The 20,969-nt window shown below is 39.6% G+C and overlaps 2 protein-coding genes across 3 annotated transcripts; one reads left to right on the plus strand and one right to left on the minus strand.

Annotated features, from left to right (window-relative positions):
• Positions 1-201: 201 nt before the first annotated feature.
• Positions 202-14,979, plus strand: sec16b (SEC16 homolog B, endoplasmic reticulum export factor). Its single transcript, XM_067597905.1, has 25 exons — positions 202-940; positions 1,031-1,343; positions 1,676-1,773; positions 1,870-1,972; positions 2,879-3,093; positions 3,166-3,317; positions 4,853-4,914; positions 5,132-5,270; positions 5,399-5,629; positions 6,030-6,127; positions 8,844-8,925; positions 9,049-9,166; positions 9,257-9,368; positions 9,773-9,878; positions 10,019-10,156; positions 10,276-10,389; positions 11,159-11,237; positions 11,378-11,540; positions 11,673-11,833; positions 11,941-11,969; positions 12,218-12,325; positions 12,413-12,505; positions 12,595-12,712; positions 13,049-13,098; positions 13,185-14,979. The coding sequence occupies exons 2-24, from the start codon at positions 1,069-1,071 to the stop codon at positions 13,063-13,065; spliced, it is 2,811 nt and encodes a 936-aa protein (XP_067454006.1). The 5' UTR covers positions 202-940; positions 1,031-1,068; the 3' UTR covers positions 13,066-13,098; positions 13,185-14,979.
• On the minus strand, positions 12,227-18,887 carry znf648 (zinc finger protein 648). Of its 2 annotated transcripts, XM_067597907.1 has the most exons (3): positions 18,508-18,887; positions 16,578-18,165; positions 12,227-12,353 (listed from the first exon to the last, which is right to left on the minus strand). In XM_067597907.1, the coding sequence occupies exon 2, from the start codon at positions 18,112-18,114 to the stop codon at positions 16,594-16,596; it is 1,521 nt and encodes a 506-aa protein (XP_067454008.1). In that variant the 5' UTR covers positions 18,115-18,165; positions 18,508-18,887; the 3' UTR covers positions 12,227-12,353; positions 16,578-16,593. The 2 variants fall into 2 exon arrangements, with proteins under 2 accessions (XP_067454008.1, XP_067454007.1); XM_067597906.1 differs by lacking the exon at positions 12,227-12,353 and having other exon boundaries at positions 14,948-18,165.
• Between the last annotated feature and the right edge of the window lie 2,082 nt (positions 18,888-20,969).

The raw sequence follows: 20,969 nt of genomic DNA on the forward strand, positions 1-20,969 counted from the left end.
GGGAAAAAAGAAAAGTATCCACACTGTAAAGAGTAAAAAAGATAGAAGTAAGTGTAAAATGTAATATAGTACAAAGCGTTAGGTTATATTGTTCTATTTAAAAGGTAACACCCATTCTATTCACTTATTAAAAATAATTTGCATGAACAAAAGTATAAGAAATAGACTATGTAGACAATAAATGACTTTCAATGCAAGTTGCAGCTTGAATTACTTCAACACACTATAAAAAGGGTTAGAGCGCCTCTGGTGGGAATTTCAGATGAACGCGTTTTACTAGAAGAAACATGCAGATCTGACCAGTAATCAGTTTCCGTCCCCACTGAGTCCCTAAAACATCCCTGAAGCTGACCTGAGACCAGCAGACTCTGAATAACTGAACTGTGAGGATCTGCTGCATCTTCTCTACCGGCAACGTGGCAAGACTTAAGAGTTGTAGGCTACTGTTTTTCCTCATGTAGGCTACTATCCGAGGACGCGGTTACTCATGAGGATATGACACAGACAAGGCGTACAGTAATTTTGTTGTTCTGATTAGCATGAAGTTGGACGTGATTTATTCTTTTCCAGGCGTCTGGCAGTGCAGCTGTCAAACTCCTCAGGGCGTGCTCCACTGTTTACTTTCCGCTCATTGACACACAGGCTGGAGACACAACGCAAACAAGACGGAGATCAGGGATTATGCACATGCATACCCTGAGTAGCATGCATTTGATTCTTTTATTATTAGTGTCTTTTAGTAAGTTTTTTTTCTCTCTTAAGAATACTGTCTTCTGGTTTTTGGTTTTCAGTGCAGCAACAACACACATGGATCTCCGTATTTTGTGAACTTTATCCTCCCGTTATCATGTTGACTCGTTATCAGCTCATGTTGTGAGTTTCCTGTGAAATGATGTGGCAGTTGTGGATGTACTTTGACTGCGTGTGGCATGTGTGAGCCGTAAGTACCTAAGCAACCTTCTCTTTGTGTTGATTTTTTTGGCGGATTTTACATTCCTAGACAATGCAAATTTCCCGTTATTTACCTCAGGTGTTAAAGTAGGCCGGCCGTGTGTGAAGGAGGTCATCATGGATCACAGAGGATCTCACCCCCGGCCCCAGTCTGGCCGTCACTCCCACAGATCAAAAGACAAAGAGGACTACCAGCGGTATTCTCACCAGGACAGGGACCAGAGCTACCCACCACCAGATCCCAGAGAGAGGGACAGGCACTGGGCTCATGCTGATCCTCGCTACAGGGCTCATTTAACCAGTCCTCCTGCCAGACTGGACCAGTATCCTTACAGCACTCAGCAGTATCTTTATAACTATGGGCGACCAGAACACCAAAGACCCCAGTCCAGGTGAATATAAGCTATCTCCAGTCATTCATTTTAATTGTTCTTATTTTATCAATTGTGCAAAAGTGATTGCAACTCAACATTAGGAATAAGTTAATGATCATTTCTCTGTATGCAATGCAATAAACATCAATCTGATTAAAGTCATAACACTTTATGGTATGGTGTATGGATTTGGGGACAGCATGGTGATGCAGAAGCACAGTCTCAACTTTTTAACCGTGTAGCCTATGTGGGGTGGGGTTGATATTTCCCTTCCTGCTGCCAAGTGCAATGTCAGAATGGAAGGACTGAACAGATGAAGAAAATGAATTAATGCATTGATTTGTTTTCAGGCATGGGTATGACTATCCACCCAACAGTCATTGGGACTACAGGGAGAACTACGGTTATTATGACCATGACTATTACAGTGGACAGCAGGGTCGACCAGGTGCAGTGATACTACACAACTCTGTCAGGCAACAAAGCTTCTATCAGTAGGCATCTCGGCCCTTTAATGAGATGGTTTGTTACTCTGATCATTAAGATGCTGGCCAGTGGGTGCCCCAAGACTCATGGAGAACAGAGCGTTACCATGAAAGAGCATACAACCAGGAACACCCAGGGAGCTCCTACAATGAGGAATACAGGTGAACCACAAGTTTCTACCTCTGTGACAATCAACTCCTTTACAGATTTATAATTGAGAGAAGTAAGCAGATTTCAAATTCAAATTTAATGGTTTTGGAAAACCCAAAAGTCACTGGAAGATATAAAGGCCTCAATAGGAATCAGAGGATCTTTAATCTTTGTAATGACACTCGTCTGGGAGACAAGTATACATTAATAATCAGTATGCACATTTTACATTAATGTATGAATGTATGCATATTGAGTAATAGTGAAATGTACTTGCTGAAGTATTATAAGTTATATATCAATGCGGTGCCTTCTTGAAGAATGTTCCACCTTTGCAAATTAATTTATATTGTTGTCCTTTCCTGTGTCATGATTGTATTTTACACTTTGGTTGAACTCCTTACCATGCAACCATTGGCTTGACTGGTCTGAAATCAAATTGGGGGAAGAATTGTCCAAGTTGTGATCATACAATGGCACATTAAATTAAGAAGTTAAAGGCAGTGGCTTTACCTACAAAGGCATCATCACCCTTGTTCACCAGCGAAGACCTAAGAATAACCTGAACAAATCAGCAATACACAGTGTTTTGGAGAATACAAAAATGACTAGTGACTAAGTACCTTAATGAACTTCAGCTTTCATTGAGCATTTTTGTCTGTGTTTGATTAGACACAGAAGCTATTGCTGTTAATGATAATGTCCATAGTCTCATTTATTGCAAACATACTGCTTGTTGCAACTTCCTGCATTGTCATATCTGTGTGCAAGAGGGTTTTGTCTTGACAAGACAAAGCTGATACTCTGCACATGTATCAAAAGCAAATGTTTTCATGATGTAATCACAGGTTCATTCACTGTATATCCATGGCACCAATAGAAAATATCAAAATGTATTATTTTTTTATTTCTTCCAGGTATGACCAAGGGAGAGACAACTCCCAGCATAATGTCTATGACTACGAGGATAATCCCTCCAGAGAGAACGAAGAGGTTTCCTCTTATTACCATGGGACGTTAGAAAGTTCCAAAAACTCAGGGTTATCATCCAGCAGCTATGAACTGAGTCAATACATAAATGGAGCTGAACACAATGACCCTGGCCCACAACCTGCTCACACATCTGATGCAGGTGAGTATACAGTTAAAGCTGTTTTCTCTCAGGTTCACTTTACGTAGTGTTCATAATGACACATCTCCTCAGAGCATGGAGCTGTGTGTCAGATGTCGGCTCCTCTGAAGTACTCAATCCCTCATGCGGTTGTCAGCTTTGGACCTGCAGGCCAGCTGATACGGGTCACTCCAGGCTTTTCCACGCAGGAGAATGTCAGCCAGCTGGAAATCCACAGTCTAGAAGTAGGTTCAACATTTGCATGCACTGATGACATTAAAGTAGATACTCGTGTGTCTTTTCTCCAACTTCAGTAAGTTTGGTTTACAGAAGGAGCATCTTTCTTCAGGGACTTGCAAATTCATCTCTTTATTAATGCACACAATGTCCCTTTGAATTAGTCTTTCCTGTTGGAGCGATAGAACACTTCCCATTTCATGTCTTTTACTCACATCTACATGCCACAAACTCAACCAGTGTATACATATAATATCAAATGTAAATGGGAGAGGGAATTTTACAGTGAAAATATAGACAGCAAGAGGGTGTTTACTATGTTAGCACAGTCTTTACATGTGATAGACTGAGGAGAACAAAACAAACAAAATTACAGATTACATATAACTCCTTCATTTTATACACCTCACACATATGCCATTATGGATCTGCTTATCATTTTTTCTATAATGTACCCGGATAACAATTCATTAACCCACATTAAACTTCATTAGTCCACTGTTATCTGTTATGTGATACTGTATATATTTAAAGTCCAACACAAACATAACTGACTTAACCATACAGATTGATTGAAGTTAAATTTGTTCCCTTTAAATGTAATGTAAATTTATTCCATAGTCTTTTATAATTCTCATTTTTCTTGTCTGTTTTAATAACATTATCTCATATGATGTTCTAATTAATAAATCTAACCCGTTTTTGAATGATGGCACTTTGGACTCTTCTATTCCCCACCATGAGGCTGACATTTTTGTTTTTCAATCAAACATCTGAACAACTATTGAATGGATTATTATGACATGTGGTACAGTTATCCATGATGCCCAGAGGATAGACTCTAATGACTATGGTGCCCCAGACTTTACCTTTAGTTCCATCAGAAAGTAAACATTTATAGTTTTCAGTGAAATGTCTAAGCAACTTTTAGATTATTTGCCATGAAATTTGGCACATACATCCATGTTCAGCTCCAAATTAATTGTAATAAATGTGGCCTGTAACTGTCGACCTTTCGTCCAGCACCACCATCAGGTCAAACTTCTTATTTGTCCTTTATGACCAAATGTTAGCATGGTGACATGCTAAACTTAGACAGTGTTGTCACTGTCGCAGTGAGCATTTTAATGTGCTTTTGGCCAATAGTACAGCCTCACAGAGCTGCTAGATGGCGTGTTAAAACTAAAATCATTAAAGATCCTGTGTTCTTTTTACTTGGTATAACCTCTAAGAATTTGTCACTTTCCTTTCTGAGACCTCTCCCACTGTCACCTTGTGGTACAAAGAGACCTTTAATGTGTGACCTTACAGGAGGTCAGGTAAGGTCAGGAGCTCATAAAGTTAACAGTCATTTCTAAATATTTGGTAGCCACTTCTAGACTATCTCCCTCCAGATAGTTACAATGTATTCCTTGAAACGGGACAGAATACAGGCAGTGATCACACTCATTTTGAATCACTTAATTTGTTTATTAGCATTGTTTGGTACATACATTTCTCATTCTGTATTTCTGTTGGCTTTTTCATCTTTATTTTTCCACAGGTCATCCTGAGTGAGACACAGGAACAGCAGGAGATGAGAAACTTCCCTGGGCCCTTAACTAGGTATTGATTTTGCCATTTGTTTTGCAATTATGAAACTGAAAATGCTCACTACTAAATTATCTTATCAAATAATATTTACTCACCACCAGAATTCCATCTGCTGGATGTCATGGATGTCTGAATTATTTACTTGCCCTCTTCAGACAAAGAAAAGGTTATATCTCAAATTAAATGTCTGAATGTTGAGTGTATTTGACAGTTTTTCATGTTTTTGAAGGGAGGATTTGCACAAAGTAGATGCTATAGAATTTGCCCACCAGAGGGCAGGCGCCTGCATGAGAGATGACAAACTGCATGATAAGAACTCTGCTGCCCTCTTGTGGAATCTACTGATACTGCTGTGCAGGCAGAATGGAGTGAGTGGGTCATGTCTTAATATTGTGTAGAATTAATACACATTTGGCTTGCCATCAAACAGCCATCAAAGTAATCATCAGCATCATGTTTTTCAATACAATTCTCACTTATATTTCCATTGTTTCAGCAAATAGTTGGGTCAGATATTGCCGAGCTGCTTATGCAGGGCTCACATTCAGATGGAAGCTGGGAGTCAGATGCTCCTACACTCATTGACTTCAGTGAGGGCACAACTGCTGAAACACCACCCTGCAAAGGAGATGACCTGCTCACAGGAAACTGCACCAGCTTCAGCTCTGAGAGCTCTAAGAAGGCCCTGCAGAGCTATACCCAACTGCTGCTGGCTGGAAGAAAGAAGGTTTCTACATCTAATCATCTGATGTTCTGTTTAGCTTCTTTTAGTCATCTCAGTGTTACAGCAAATGTCATAATATACTGTAAATCTTTAGAGTAGCATATTAATATTCATACATAGTGACAGACTGTCCTCCAAAACAGATACCTCAGGGCAGGGCTGTAAAAAATAAGGAATGATGTATTTTGGCACAGTATTGTTGTGTCAAAGGATATAACTGATTGGTGTGATCTGAAAGCTATAACCACAGGTCGGCATTAACAATGTGGCTCAAAGTTGTGCCTGGGTCATTCACAGGAGGACAACCTTTATTACAACAATTATTAATACTAATTTTCATAGATCTCATATTGTGCTGGGATCTGAATGTTTGTCCACTCACACTTTCTCATGTGATTTCCAGGAGGCCTTGGACTCAGCTATGAGCAACGGCCTCTGGGGGCACGCACTTTTTCTGGCCAGCAAAATGGACAACAGGTCCTATACCACTGTGCTGAACAGGTGAGAAAAGCAAAGTAATTTGAGACATGACAGCTGCAAGAAATCAGTGTACAATTCCACACATGAGTGGTAATTTGTGAAGAAATGCTCCCACTGACACTTGTGGTCTGCTTAAAACTTAAGTTACAGCTACAAGCAAATATGGACAGTATTTCTGTCACTTGTATTTGGAGTACATCCTCAGCTTCCTGTGTGTGATTTTTAGCCATGCTAGGGGCAGGGCTCTGGGCATGGTAATGTCAGTCGGTTGGTTTGTCCACCCTCTTGTTCGAGACAGAACTAAATTATTGGATGGATTGCTATGAAATTTTGTACAGACAATCGTAATCCCCAGGGGATAAGACCCTCTGGCTTTGGGGATTCTTTGATGTTTCCTCTAGCGTCACCATGAGGTTGACATTTGTGGTTTTGAGTGGAATGTCTCAACAAGCCTGTCTAGCAGCCATTTGTGATTATGACCTGAGGAAGTGATGCAGTTCAGATGGCGTTAATACAAGGTGTCTTCCTTCTCAGGAGGAGGTGTGTTGGGTGGATGGCTAGATATTTAGTTAGATGCGAAAAAGGCAAAAACGGGACTTAGCCATTTTTCGAAATCAGTATATTATGCTTCTATTTTGGAAAGCAGCATATTACGCTCCAATGGGTTGATCTGAAAATGCTTCAATGGGTTGTTCTGGAGTCCATGGTGGAGACGACCTATGTGGTCGTTTAATTTGCAGGACTTTTGTCTCAACAATTATTGGATGGATGGGCATAAAATTTGGTACAAACATTTAAGTACCCCTCAGAAGGAATTGTTGGTGATCCCTTAACTTTTGCGCTAGCACCATCATCATGTCAAAATGTACATTTGTCTAATACTTTGATTCATGATGAAATACCTGCTGAACGAGTGACATTCCCATCAGCATAAGGTGCACTTTTTGTTTAGTGTTAATTAACAAATGTTAGCATGCTAACAAACCAAACTAAGGTGGTAAACATTATACCAGCTTAACATCAGCCTCTTAGCATTGTCATTGCGAGCATGTTAGCATGCAGATGTGAGCATTTAGCTAAAAGCATTGCAATGCCCAAGTAGACTGTCACAGAGCCACTAGCGTGGCTTTAGACTCTTAGTTTCTTTCAATTTGTGGAACTTAATGATCATGATTTTTTTCAGGTATAATTGCATCTTCAATCAATATGTCCCTGTTCTGAACAGATGATGAGACAATTCAGTAAATAAAACTAAATCAACTGATCACACTCCTCATCATCATATCCTATAGCATTTGGCTGCTTATACTTGTGACTTGTGTAACACATGGCAAGGAAAAGACAGGACACCTACTCCGTCTAACAAGTCTCGTGACTTTCCTACAGCCATGTGTCCAAAAATAAAGCGCTTTATTTAGAATTTACAGGAGGTAATTAATGAAAGCAAGTAGAGATAAAACCTCTGGAATATTTCAACTTGGCCTCTTTCAAAAAAAACCCAAAACATTTCATGAGGTGATATGTATGATGTAGTTTGTTTATTGATACTATTTGTAATATGTACTTGTCCTGCAAGTAGTCAAAGGTGGAAACTCATTTATTTCTTTGCGCTCACAAAATGTCATTACTTGCTACCTTGTTTTTCAGGGCTCACATTTGCTTCTGAGTTATTTATAATTTGCACAGGGTAGTCTTATTGCAGTACATACCAGAGACCATTAACACTTTGCTGAAAGTGTAAATCACCTGGCTTGACATACAGTACATTCAATTAAAGCATTTTAATCTGTACACACCAGTCATTAGGAATTGACCCTTTCCAACTGGAGAACTGTCCTGAGTGAGTGCCCCATGTTTAATATGGTAAAATGTTTATACTTTATCTCTAAACTGTAGTTTTTGTGTACTATTTATTATGTAACCCAATCCATTTTACAGACTATTTTGGCATGAGCAGTATGTCCCACAGCAGCAGCATATGTCTGGGTGTCATTGGAGGAATGTGTGGGGGAGGGCTAACAGATAGCCAGACTGATTTTTATTTGTGATTGACAAGAAGGGCAGAACATGAGCTATCAGATATATATATATATATATATATATATATATATATATATATATATATATATATATATATATATATATATATATGTATGTGTGTGTGTGTATAGATAGATAGATAGATAGATGCTTTATTGTCATTGCATGTTACACACAACAAAACTTGGTTTGACAACAATCCACTTAGCAACATATATATATATATATATATATATATATATATATATATATATATGTGTGTGTGTGTGTGTGTGTGTGTGTGTGTGTGTGTGTGTGTGTGTATGTATATATATATGTATATGTATGTATGTATATGTATATATATATATGTGTGTGTGTGTGTGTGTGTGTGTGTGTGAGATATATAATCATATATAGGCAATGTAAAAATAAAATACAATATGTGGGACACAAACAGTTAAACAGTTATTTCACTTATTTGCATTAGCAGCAGTTGGGTATTGCACTTGGAGACAGGGGTTTGGTTGTATTGTTGGGGCTGGGAAGGGAGCCTGAAAAAGCTGTTTCTCAGCCTGTTTGTCTGTGTGTGTATGGTTCTGAGCCTGCCTACAGCAGAGGTGCTCTTTAAATGTTCTGTTTTAGTACAGAATTTGGCTTCTGGCATGTAATAAAGCCTTAGTTAAGATATACAATGACACAAAGGCTCTGTTGGTAGGTTCACAGGCCAGCTAACAGCCAGTGATCCCCTTCAGACTATCTTCCAACTACTGTCCGGGAGAATCCCTTCTGTGGCCACGGTAAAACACCTAGAACATAGCTGTTCATACATCCCAATCTTTACAATTTAAATTGTATTTTAAAGATGTCAGTCTGTATCTTATTAAGCATGAAGAGTTTTGATAGTGATGTTTTGTGCCCAGTGCTGTGGAAATGAAAAGTGGGGTGACTGGAGGCCCCATCTGGCCGTTATGCTCTCCAATGAGACGGGAGATCCTGCCGTCCAACAGAAGGCCATCATCACCATGGGGGACACACTAGGTATGGAAGCACTGACTGACTGACAGGTTGTGATACTGTTTCTGCATAGATATACAAGGTGATTGTTTTGTGCTTCTCTTCTGCATGCAGCCTCCAGAGGCCTCATACATGCCGCCCACGTCTGCTACCTGACAGCCAGTGTTCCCTTTGGGGTGTTCATGCAGAAGGCAGCGAGACTGGTACTTCTAGGCAGCAGCCACAGGTGAGCTGTGCTTGGACCTTGATGCCATTCATCAGTCTAATTGGTGTTCAGCTTTATCAGCTTCATATTTAATGGAATTGTAAAACTGAAATTGAACATAATTTTCTGGTGAAAGAAACTATTTGTGTAAAAGAAAAAGAATTACAAGAAATTAACACAAGACAAGAGATTTCTCCTTATGCCGCTTATTTTAATCTTAGTTTTGTCTTCTTACTTGTTGTAGCCTCAGGATATTGTTTCGTTAAATTATTTTATTTATATCTGATTATTTGTTACTGTATGGTCTGATTTTTGCTGCTGTGCTTCACTGTATTCCATGAGTAGATCATTTGTCATTATTCATCATCTACATGCTCCTCTGCTCTTCTCTCATATAATGTCATCTTTAATTATTTCTCCTTTAGGCAGTCCTTTGAATACTTTGCCACAAACTTTGCCATCCAGTGCACTGAGTTGTATGAGTACTGCCAGACACTTGGGGGCAAATGCCTTTCAATCCCATCCTTTCAGGTAGCTCCCATTTACATCTGATCTCAATACCTTCCAGCATCAGTCTAAGAAAGGCATTTGCATCATTAAAAAAAATGTAGGATAAAGAAATTGCAATTTTTACATGTATGTGATTCTTAATATTGCTGTGTGGTTGTCAGGTGTATAAGTTCCTGTATGCCAGTCGACTTCTAGACTGTGGACTTGCATCTCAAGCCTTCCATTACTGCGAGGTGGTAGGACAGGCGATCCTCAGACAGACTGAGCCTTTCTTTGTCTTGACCGAAGAGGTTATTAAGGTATTCACATGTTTCTCCACAGACAATATACTTACTATGTCTTACACATTTAATAAGTGCATCTGTGTGTGTCAATGAAGGTCTACATAGATGTACTGTCTGTATCTTTTCTCCTGCAGTTGGCAGACAGGCTGAGACACTCTGAAGGTCAGTTCAGTGAAGCAGGGGTTTGCGGAGCTGGGCAGGAACCTGACTGGCTGAAACAACTACGTGCCAGGCATCATAGTTTACAGGTTACTCCTTCAGATCAGCTTCTCCATGTCTTTTATTTCACATGGAGTTTCCATTAGTGGAGCTTACATTGTTGTCCATTTTGTGCTTGTAAAATTTATTTGGCTTTCAATGGCTACCTTAATGTAGCAAAACTTCTTTTAGCCACACTAGCAGCATTGGCACTATAGAGCCTTTTCACAGCAGATATTTTGACATGTCAAACACAGGTATAATCAATAACATTAACAACTGCAATCCATTTATATTAACCATTTCCAGGCCCATGCTACAGCACTACCAGCAGGTCAACGTTTTCACTTATCTATTGAAATATCTAATCATCTACTAGATGGTTTGCCACAACATTCACAGACATTCATGGTACCCAGTCCGTGTAATGAATTTGGTGATCCCCTGACTTTTCCTGTAGTGCCACCATGAAGGGTACAGACAATTATGTACTCTGCAGGATGAAATATAATAACTCTGTTGATCCCTTGACTTTTCATTTAGTGCCATCGTCAGGTCAAAATTTTACTTTGTCCAATACTTTGGTTAATGGCCGAATCCCTGAAAAATTAATTACATTTCCAACGGCCTAAGCTGTACTTTGTGTTTAGGGTAATTAGCAAATGCAGGCTAACAGACTGCACTTAGATGGTGGACAATACATCTGCTAAATATTAGCATGTTAACATTGTAATTGTGAGCATGATATATCTATCATGCTAAAGTTAGCATATATTTAAAACTATAAATGTCTTAACTTGTTTTTGTTATTATGCTCAGACGGGGAGTTATGACTTCATTGAAACATACCATCCACCTCCTGAGGGACATGCTGTGGTCAATGACAAAAAGTTATCAGGTAGATTTTTTGTCCTTTCATTCTTTCTAATGATGCACTATATGGTGCCTGTTTGCCACCAGAGAGTAGTGTCTTCTGCCCCTGCTTTCTTGTACAAATGTTAATGAAGTACTAACAAATGTTGCTTTCATTTTCTACAGAATCTGACCTGGATGACCCAAGGTTCAATGACATCCACAGTCCAGAGCCTGAATTGCTTTATTACAGAGGCACTGAGGATCAAGAAACCCCTGTACATCAACTTCAAGAAAGAAACGAGGAAATGGTAGCTTTGTCAGGGGACATCAGAGAACCTCAGGAATGGTACAAATTATACAGCAGCATGCCTTATCCACTTATGTCTACCACATAGATGAAAACCCTTACTGCACATGTGATATCCAGTCCTAAAAGACCCTGCTATTATCACTGTCCTCTCCCTGTTGCTTTGTTTAGGCCACAGGCCAATCCTCTGATGCCAGTAGCAGTGGGTTATGCTCCCCCAGCGCCTACAGTTGCTGGAAGCCAAGACTTCAGTTATCATAACACAGATAGTGCTGAAGTTGGAACTGCCTTGCCACATTGTCCTCTGAGTGATTTGCCATCAGCAGCAGAGGGTGAGTATCTAATGTTAGAGAGCATTCATTCCTTTCTTTATTCATATATTTACTATGGGCTGTGGGGAGTCAGCTTGTGTGATATTTTGATTTTATTGCTCCTACAGGTGCTGGGTTGTCCCCTGTAGTAGGCACTGTGAGTAAAGTTAGTAATATTCCTTAATAAAAAGGCAGGGAACACAAAGATGGCAACCTACTGGTCGGATTCAATCACATTTTGCTAGATTTTTATTACTAAAATTAAATTCCTTGCTAAAAGATTTAATGTGTTACCACTGTAAATAGAATGTTTAAAGATGTTAACCTTTTTAAGTGTATAGAGCATTGATAAGTGTTTCCAAAAGTTACCTGGATGTTTGTTGTTGTCTGTATTTGCCTTTGGAGATGGGGGGTCAGATGCCGGAGGTCGACATCAGTCAGCAGGGGCCAATGCAGCAGAGCATCCCGCAAGGTTTTGAGGCCTCCAAGCAGATCAACGAGCCTCCTAAACAGGTGGGTGAGGTCCATGTCATATTGACACCTGTTAAACCACATTAGAATCATTTGACATGTGTCTCACTGTCTCTGTGTTATAATCAGAGCACCAAGACGGGGTGGTTTAGTGGTTGGTTCAAATCAAAATCCAAAGATGTCCAAAAGGAGAGCTCAGAGCAGAGAAGCCCAGCTCAGACAGTAAGAGTCAGAGTAAATATATGTTACACTGTTCAGTTATAATTAAGTTTTCAATTTGGTGATGTAAGATACTATTTTTATTTTCCCAGGAGCTACCACCCACTACTGACTTCTGTCCTCCTCCTCCGCCTGCTATTGTCTCCCCTGGCATGTTTCCATCCATCCAGCCCTCCTCAGCTGGAGTCAATCCTTTCTCAAGGAAAGCAGGTGAGTTTTGTAATGATCAATGTCAGTGTTGTTCAATCATCCCTGATTTTTCAATTAGGTGAGTCATAAATATGTCACCAAGTTTCACATACTGATAATGTTATGAAGGGGCCCCCTAGAGGAGCAGTGACCTTGTGTAGCTGCCATTAACACACATGCTGACCAGCGTGTTCGATTTCATATTTGGCAGAAGTACAGTCATGATATGCAGCTTGCATTTATTTAGCGCTGAAATTTAAATCATTGCGGCGGTTTGGCTGTCACTGGTGATATTTTACCTACGTTTAATTATGCAAATGTGATAGTTTACTATATTTATCCATGTATTCCACATAGGCCAGCAGCTGGGGTAGAAACCCTGTCAACACCACTAGCCTGTATTACAGGTAAAATAAATTTCCTTAAGAGAAATATACAGTATCGGTACCATTTTAAACGATCAATGATTCACATCTAAATCTTATGTTCGCAGGACCACTGACACCACTAAAACCAAAGACGGGATACTGCACTACCAACCATTAATGTTGGCTTTAAGTCTAATGAGAACTTCACCTGGGCTTGGAAAGACACCAATAAGATCCATACTGCTCACCACCATCCATGTTTCTTTTTTAAGGATGCCCTTTTAAACCCCCTTAGCTTGCACACCATCATGTTGCATGTTAGCTACAGAAATACACTAGATGAACTAGCACAGTAACTCATATTGCAGGGAGCTAAAACAGTTGAGATGTGCTTCATAAAAGCTGACAGCAGGGGAATTACCAGTGGATGCAGGATACGTTAGGGGTAAGGAATATCTTAACTGACCTCAGTAACCATTTATGCATGATGGATCTGACCAGAAATATTGATGCCAGCAACACTTAGGCAAGTTATACTCTAGCAGAAAAAGTTTGAAATAGCTGGTGCAAATGACCACCTAAGTGCCCAGTGAGTATGTCACTAGACTCTCACAGCCCAGACCACTCTTAAATAATTATCCATGCTATATATTGCAAACGCTACACATTTAATAAAGGTATTATATTTAAAATGGGTAAATCTACCAGTACCACTGCATTATATTTTAATGATAAAATGCCAATGCAAAAATACATTCAAGCATATATGAGATCCAAGCTAAAATGTAACCTAATGCTGTAGTGATTTATTAGCCTCACAGAAGCCAGCTTCAATCTTGCAAGCTGAGTAAGCGGAATCTGTAGCCTGGCTAGTTCATTAAAGCACAAAGTAAGCAACATTTGGTTAGTTTTCCAATCTGTAAAGTGAAATAGTTTTAGTTTTAATTATATATGAGACATATAAAGAAAAAAATGGAAGAGTGTTGTCATGCTGCCAAGATGGATGGTACCACATGACAGGTGGGAGAGGGAAGAGTGGGAAAGACCTCGGCCAGGCAAACAGCCAGCATGTCCTATACCTCTTCCCCCGGCCAGCAGACACTTACAGGATAACATCATGTGCTGAGGGTTAGGGTTACGCTAAAATGTATGTAAAGCACACAGTAATATATATCCTTGGAATAAAATTTTGAACAAAGTTGATAAATTATCCTGTCACCTTGTAAACATGTTTTTGATATCATGTATATGTATGTCATGTGACTTATATATGTATTTTTACAATATATGTACATGGTTTTTTTGTACCTCTGTGCCAGCAGCTGAAATGTATTAACTACCAGTTTATCTGTGCATTCTTGCCTCAAAGTAATTTCTCACTATTACAAAATGTAAAAACTTTATCTACAGTCAGTATGTGGTTGTTTTTTATGACATACCACTCACTTAATAGCAAAATCAAGTCACATATTGAATAAATATGTCTTGCAAAGAAATAAGGGTGCCAAAGGGAGCTTCTCACTAAGTGGAGAGCAAGTGACAACATGGCAGGTGCTGTCTCCTTTTACGATTACTCTGCAGGAGCCAAGTGTGAGTGAGGCACACTGGCACACACTAGCACACATAGATATCCAGGATGTGTGTCACCGCTCACTGCTGCCTGCCAATTATGTGTCAGAGCATAAAAACATTCAGAATTGATAGCTTTATGAAAGACAAGTGGCATCCCGAAATCTCTCAATATGTCCAAGTCTCCTTAAATGTTCTTTTGGTTGGATTAGTTTGGTTTATCCTACTTGTTTTAAAGTGAGCAGACAATATTATTAGTTAAAGAAAGGCCCGATGACTTTATTTTGAAGAATTACCATCTGGTAGAAATTTATTGAGATTCACCTTCACAATAAAATTTTATTATTACAAGTTTGCATTGTTGGTTCCCTTTAATCCACTAAGAAGACGCACATGCAAACCGAACATGGTTGTTGTGCTCATCAATATGATTAAAACAACAGTTTACAACTAATATTCAGATAATTCATTAATATTACAAGTTCAGACTAACACATGTAGATGTAAATGATATCATAAGTGCACTTAACTTGCTTAACAATACAATTCCTGCAGTTTGATTTGGGGTTAATTTCCATTTTATATCAGGTAAGATGCTGTGTGTGTGTTACTGTTTAAAAATCTTAGCAAATAATACTGCATGTGCTGCTCAACATAGTTGTTGAAAACCACCCTCACTAATGTGCTCCCAACTTCTAGGCTTTCCTCTGCACAAAAGTTCCATTTCTTGAAAAAACAACAACACTTTCTTAACCCCAAATAGTTTGATTGCATATAAAATGATATGATGCATACTGAACTAAACTATAAAGCCACTTATCAAACAAAACCTCCAGCAAAATAAAAAGAAGGCACCACAACTACAAAATAATAGGACTGTACTGACTTTGTATTGCCCTGGCAAAAAAGCAGTCATGACTGACTGGTTAGCAAGCTACACTGAACTTAGAAAAAGCTGGACTGGTTTATAAATGTGGTCGCAGTAGTGTTCCTTAAGAGTTGCCACCCCAAAATCTATGTTGGAGCACAAGTGACAACAGTGTTGTCGCAATTCTTATTTGTGCTGCTTGCATCAATAAAAAGTACAAAGTCCAAAATTCATGTGAAAAAATAACAAGACCATAAATGTCTGACCACAATCAAATAGTAACTGGCAAAGGTAAACAGTGCACCTGAGAATAAACATTTAAAACATTAATGTTGGTGGATTTGTTGTATGCATATACAACATTACACTGATGGTTGAGGGTTGAGACATTAAGCTGTCACTCCATCTGTCAGGGTACTATAATGTACTAGCTGCCTACAGTCCTAAACTGTACAACAAAGCTGTCATCTATGTTTGGCAAATGTCACTGATGCTAAAGTCAGGTATTTAAATCTCTATGTATCTATAAATTCAGGGTGAGGAAGTGATGGGCCCTCTGAAATGCCATGCTCAGTGCCATCCCTTCTTGAATCAGTCAGCATGTCCCACCTTGCCCACCAGATTCAAAATGGTCTAGACATAGATACATTAGTGCGTTGCTGGATGCCATTCATCATGATAAACCACCTGCATCTCTTAAATGCAATATTGTGTATGTTATTAATTGCATATATATTCACACCTTTAGAAGGGGCTAATGCTCTTGTAACCATTGGCGCATTAAGCTGTCAGCTCCAGTGTCTGCTGTGCTAATGGAAACTTTCATCCCACAACATTCTCATGAGACAACCCAGTGCCATGAGGAGAGGGGGCTGTGTGCATAATAAAATAGTAAACGCATGAGGCACAATCATGATAACCTTAACATAAACTGGTGCCCTAGGACCTTGAATGGATCCAATGTCTCTGAAACTGAATTACTGATAAGTTTATCATTCAATAAAACTGATACCACTGCATTTGGATATAAGGTTGTAAATTAAATGAACAGTACTAGCACAGTGATGGAGGTGTACAGTACCTGTCTTTAAAAAGATTCAGACATTCTTGTCGCTGTGGCTCAGCATATGCTGTGCAAGCTTTGCGTCACACTGGAAAGATTTGTCACACTCCACACAGACAAAGATCCTCCCAGCACAGGTTTGCTCCTGGTGAAGCTTCAGTGTGGCTAGGTTACTAAAGTTCTTGCTGCAGCCAGTGCAGCTGTGGGGTTTCTCTTTACTGTGAATGTACTGGTGGCGAATGAGGCGGGAAGGCATGGCGAACGACACGCCGCACTCTGTACACTTGTGGGGCCGCTCTCCACTGTGAATGGCCTCGTGCTCGGTCAGGTTGGAGGACTTTGTGAAACACTTGGAGCACACCGAGCAGACGTACGGACGCACTCCTGTGTGGGTCTTCTGGTGCTCTGCCATACGACTGGCCAGAGCAAATGTCTTCCCACAGTCGGGGCAGGAGAAAGGCCTCACTCCCAGGTGCTTGCGCTCGTGACGCTTCAGGGAGAGAGGTTTATTAAAGGTCTTCTCACAGTGAGCGCACGGGAAGGGCTTGTCATTGGTGTGCATGTTCCGCTCGTGCTTTCGCAGGTCAGAGGAGCGTATGAAATCCTTGCCGCAAGTGTCACAGACATAGGGCTTTTCACCTGTGTGTGTGCGGATATGCTTGCGGTAATCTGAGGACCAGATGTAAGTCTTGACACAGAAGGGGCAGTGATATGGTCTTTCACCCGTGTGTAGACGCTTGTGCTGCTGCAGCGTCCCCTGGTGAGAGTATGCCTTGCCACATATGTCACACACATGGGGCTTGAGGCCCGTGTGTGTCTGTAAGTGACTCTGTAAGTTGCAGAGCTTCTTAAAAGCCCAGGGGCAGTGTGTGCACTTGAAGGGACGGTGCTCTGTGTCAACTCCACTACGTTTTTTCATTGCTGCTAAAAGTCGAGGGATCTTCTTGTCTTCACACTTCTCAAGTAATTTCTCATCAGGAGGATTATTTCCATTCTTCTTTTTATTCACAGCTTCACCTGGGGCACATTCCTCTACATTCTGCTCTCTGAGCTTAGGTGCTCTCTGTTTGACAGAAGTATCATTTTGTACCTCACGAGTCTTGAGGTATTTTGAGCAGTTCCTTTTCTCCTTTTTCAGTGAATCCAAGTGCACTTCATTAGCTCTATATATTTTATTGTTCTCAGCATATTCAGAGCATTGTAACAATTCTCCACTGCTGTTATCTTGGTCATCATTAAGTCCTGATTCATGTCCTGGTGACAGCTCGGCAAATTTCTCCACAAGAGACCAGTTTGGTGTTTGAGGGTTAAGATAAAGGATTCCAGTGTCAGTACTCTCTGAAAGTGAGTCCATACCAGTGCAAAAACCTCCAAATGAGGAGTCAGTCTTCACATTATTACCTGAGATCTGTCCACTTGGAAGAGACTGAGTGACATAATGCCTTTCTTGATGTTTCCTTTTGCTTCTCTTTAAAACACCTGCTTTTTCAGTCATCTTTGGGGACATTTCTTCAGCCATGGTCAATTTTATGGTGGGGCATGAAATCACCTGCATGAGGTTCAAGATGTTGAGGGCTTTCCTGACACAATTCCTCCTTAAAAAGACCTAAAAATAATAAAATACATAAACATCTTATTAGCATCCTATTCAACATCTCAGAATTTTTTTTGTTTTTTTGTTTTTTGTTAATATAAATGATCATTATCACAGATGTGTCATATTAATGCATCTTCTTTATCTATAACCAGCCTACTGGCAACTTCTTTTCTGCAGTATATACTAGTATCCTGGAAACATCCTACATATAACCTTCAGGGACATGCCATACAGTCATGTGACAGATGTCCTGAGCTCTATATTATTTGTCAATATAATTCAAACGCTCTCTCAGTTGACCTCATAAATGTTTCCTTCATAAATGAAAAACATTTTTACAGCACTACTTACCCTGCGGTCTCCCTCCGTGCAGGTCAAGTCCAGGAGATGCCACAGAGTTATACTAGCCGCGGGTCTACCCTGTGGGTGTTACCGGGCGGAGTTTGGCAGCAGGGTCGCTCTGGGTCAGCATCTATCCTGCTAGTCAGCAACAGCAGTGATATCCTCAGAGCCTGGCTCAGCTTACTTCCACTGATTTAGCTTGCCACCCGTTTGTGTAGCCTCATGAGTAATTTACACAGTCTGTTTCAAAGATTGAGAACTTTAAATTGTCTAAACTTTAAATTTGAGATGTCATAAGACGGGAATTTTTCGTTCTTTAACTAAGGTAGATGCTACTTTTTTGCAGCATTCATGCTTTTTAGGTTATTTACGTGAGTTGCTTGTGTTTCGCCTGTCAGCTCTCTTCAATGTGTTAAAGGCAGGGGAGGGCTTATTAAGTATTTTAAATTAACTATTATTATTATTTCGAAACAAATACCTTGTAAAAGGGTGAAAAAAGCTCATATTTAGCTACGGCTATTATTTAAACTTGAGTTTGTTCTTCCTCCATGGCGCATTGATATTTCAATTTATCAATTTAGGTGATGAGGTCACATGCGCGTTAATGAACTCACCAATTAAGACAAGTATTCAGTCCAGTGAAGCCCACGTTTCTGAATAAATACTAAAGTAATAAACTTAAATGATATTTCTATTGAAATGTCTGTTTAATGTATGTTGGAGAGAGTTCAGCCCTTTCACACTTGTATTTTTAAATTCTGAATCATTGATGATGCGTTTTAAATTACAGCAAATCTACAGGGGCTTTTTGTTTTTTAAATTCGTGAGTATTTCCCAATAATGGCCTCAAGATGTCGCTGTTTACAAGTTGTTTTTATGATCACATGAACCACAGATTATGGAAAATCACCGGCTCCATACAAAAACCCTCAATGGAAATTTTATCTTATAATACATCTCATTGTGGACATGTGTGTTGCTGAACAATAACATGATGTTCTCAATTTAACATTTAAATCAGAGAGTAAAAAGGATGTATCCGCTTCTCTTTTCATGGACACAGTTGGTCTTTGTTTTCAATTACGGTATTTTTCAGGAACTAATTTCTGTGTCCAAATATGCTTCAAAAATGAAAATGGGGAATGGATTTATTATGTATGATGTGGTTTTGAGAACACTATGTACCTTTCTTGTTCTCACGTCTTGATAAATAAGTTGCAATTCATTTTTTTGTCAGTAGATGACCTCATATCCCTTTACTAACCATTAACCATTCATAACAAACAGATTGGTCTTCATGTTGGAAGAATTCAGTGAGGAGGATGGCGGTGTTGGACATTTGCTTGTGCTATAATCAGTCTCTTACTCTTCAGTAAGAGATTCTCTTTAATTCATCAGTTTGGGGAAATCTTTTTGGAATGCTTTGTCTCTTCTGAGTGTCTCTTGAAATGAGATTCATGAATCGGACACAATCCTTCTGTGGCTGACATGGTGATCACTGGCAGAGAGGGGTCTGTTTCTTTTCTTCTCTCTTTCACAGTGTAGGGAGACAGGCAAGGTTTGAACAGCCCACATGTGTTAAGTAATTGAAAGGTTCTCATGAGACTGATGTTGTAATTAAATGGACAGTGCTGGTCTGCAGTGAGTGCATATTTTTCCAGCAAAGCCAGCTGAAATTCAATACTCTGACAAATCACCTTCTCAAAGCTGTGTTTTAAACTCAGATGTTCCTTGTAGTCTACAGGTTTTGGTCTCTGTGGTGTCTCTCCTCTTTGTTGTTTCCCACACATCAGCACCACATATGTACTGGTAAATTCCCAAGCTTTCAGAAATAGTGAACAGTACTCCATACGTTACCCAGTGGCTGTATTTATGTAATACTCAAATTTAGGACCATGTCATGCAAATAAATCGAGGACGTTATTGACAAAAACAAGAACTGGCGTAAGTGATCATTTAAAGTTGAAGAAAAACGTTTGGACGAAAAGCAGAATTACAAAAAGCAGGCTGATGAAAATAACCGCTGTAGCTCAGTAAAAAGCATAATAATTGTTGGCTGACCTTATTACTGGCAACTACATTCTTCCTGATTTGATCTGTTATAGTTATGCAACTATGTCATTGTGCATATGTATGTGTTGTATAACAGTTTGCCAGTTTCAAAGGAGTTTCATGTCCATTTGAAGGCATAAAAATTAAATTGTATTAAACTCTGAGCTGCCACAGGTGTACCTCTTTGCATATGTTTACTGTTGTCGTGCCTTAAAATCAATAAAAGTGACAAAAAGGTCAAACTGAAGTGAGGGAGTTGAAATGTTGACTGACTCGGCATCTCTGTGTTTGTCAACTGGAAGCTGTCACAACAAAGTTGTGGTGGATGTTACGTAAATGCCTTTTGTGGTGACGTTATAAATGAACCCTGATGCTGAAGCTGTACTAACAACCAGTTTTGGGAGCGTCACCCAGGACGT

This window comes from Thunnus thynnus, chromosome 8 (genome assembly GCF_963924715.1).
Source record: "Thunnus thynnus chromosome 8, fThuThy2.1, whole genome shotgun sequence".
Lineage (NCBI taxonomy): Eukaryota > Metazoa > Chordata > Actinopteri > Scombriformes > Scombridae > Thunnus > Thunnus thynnus.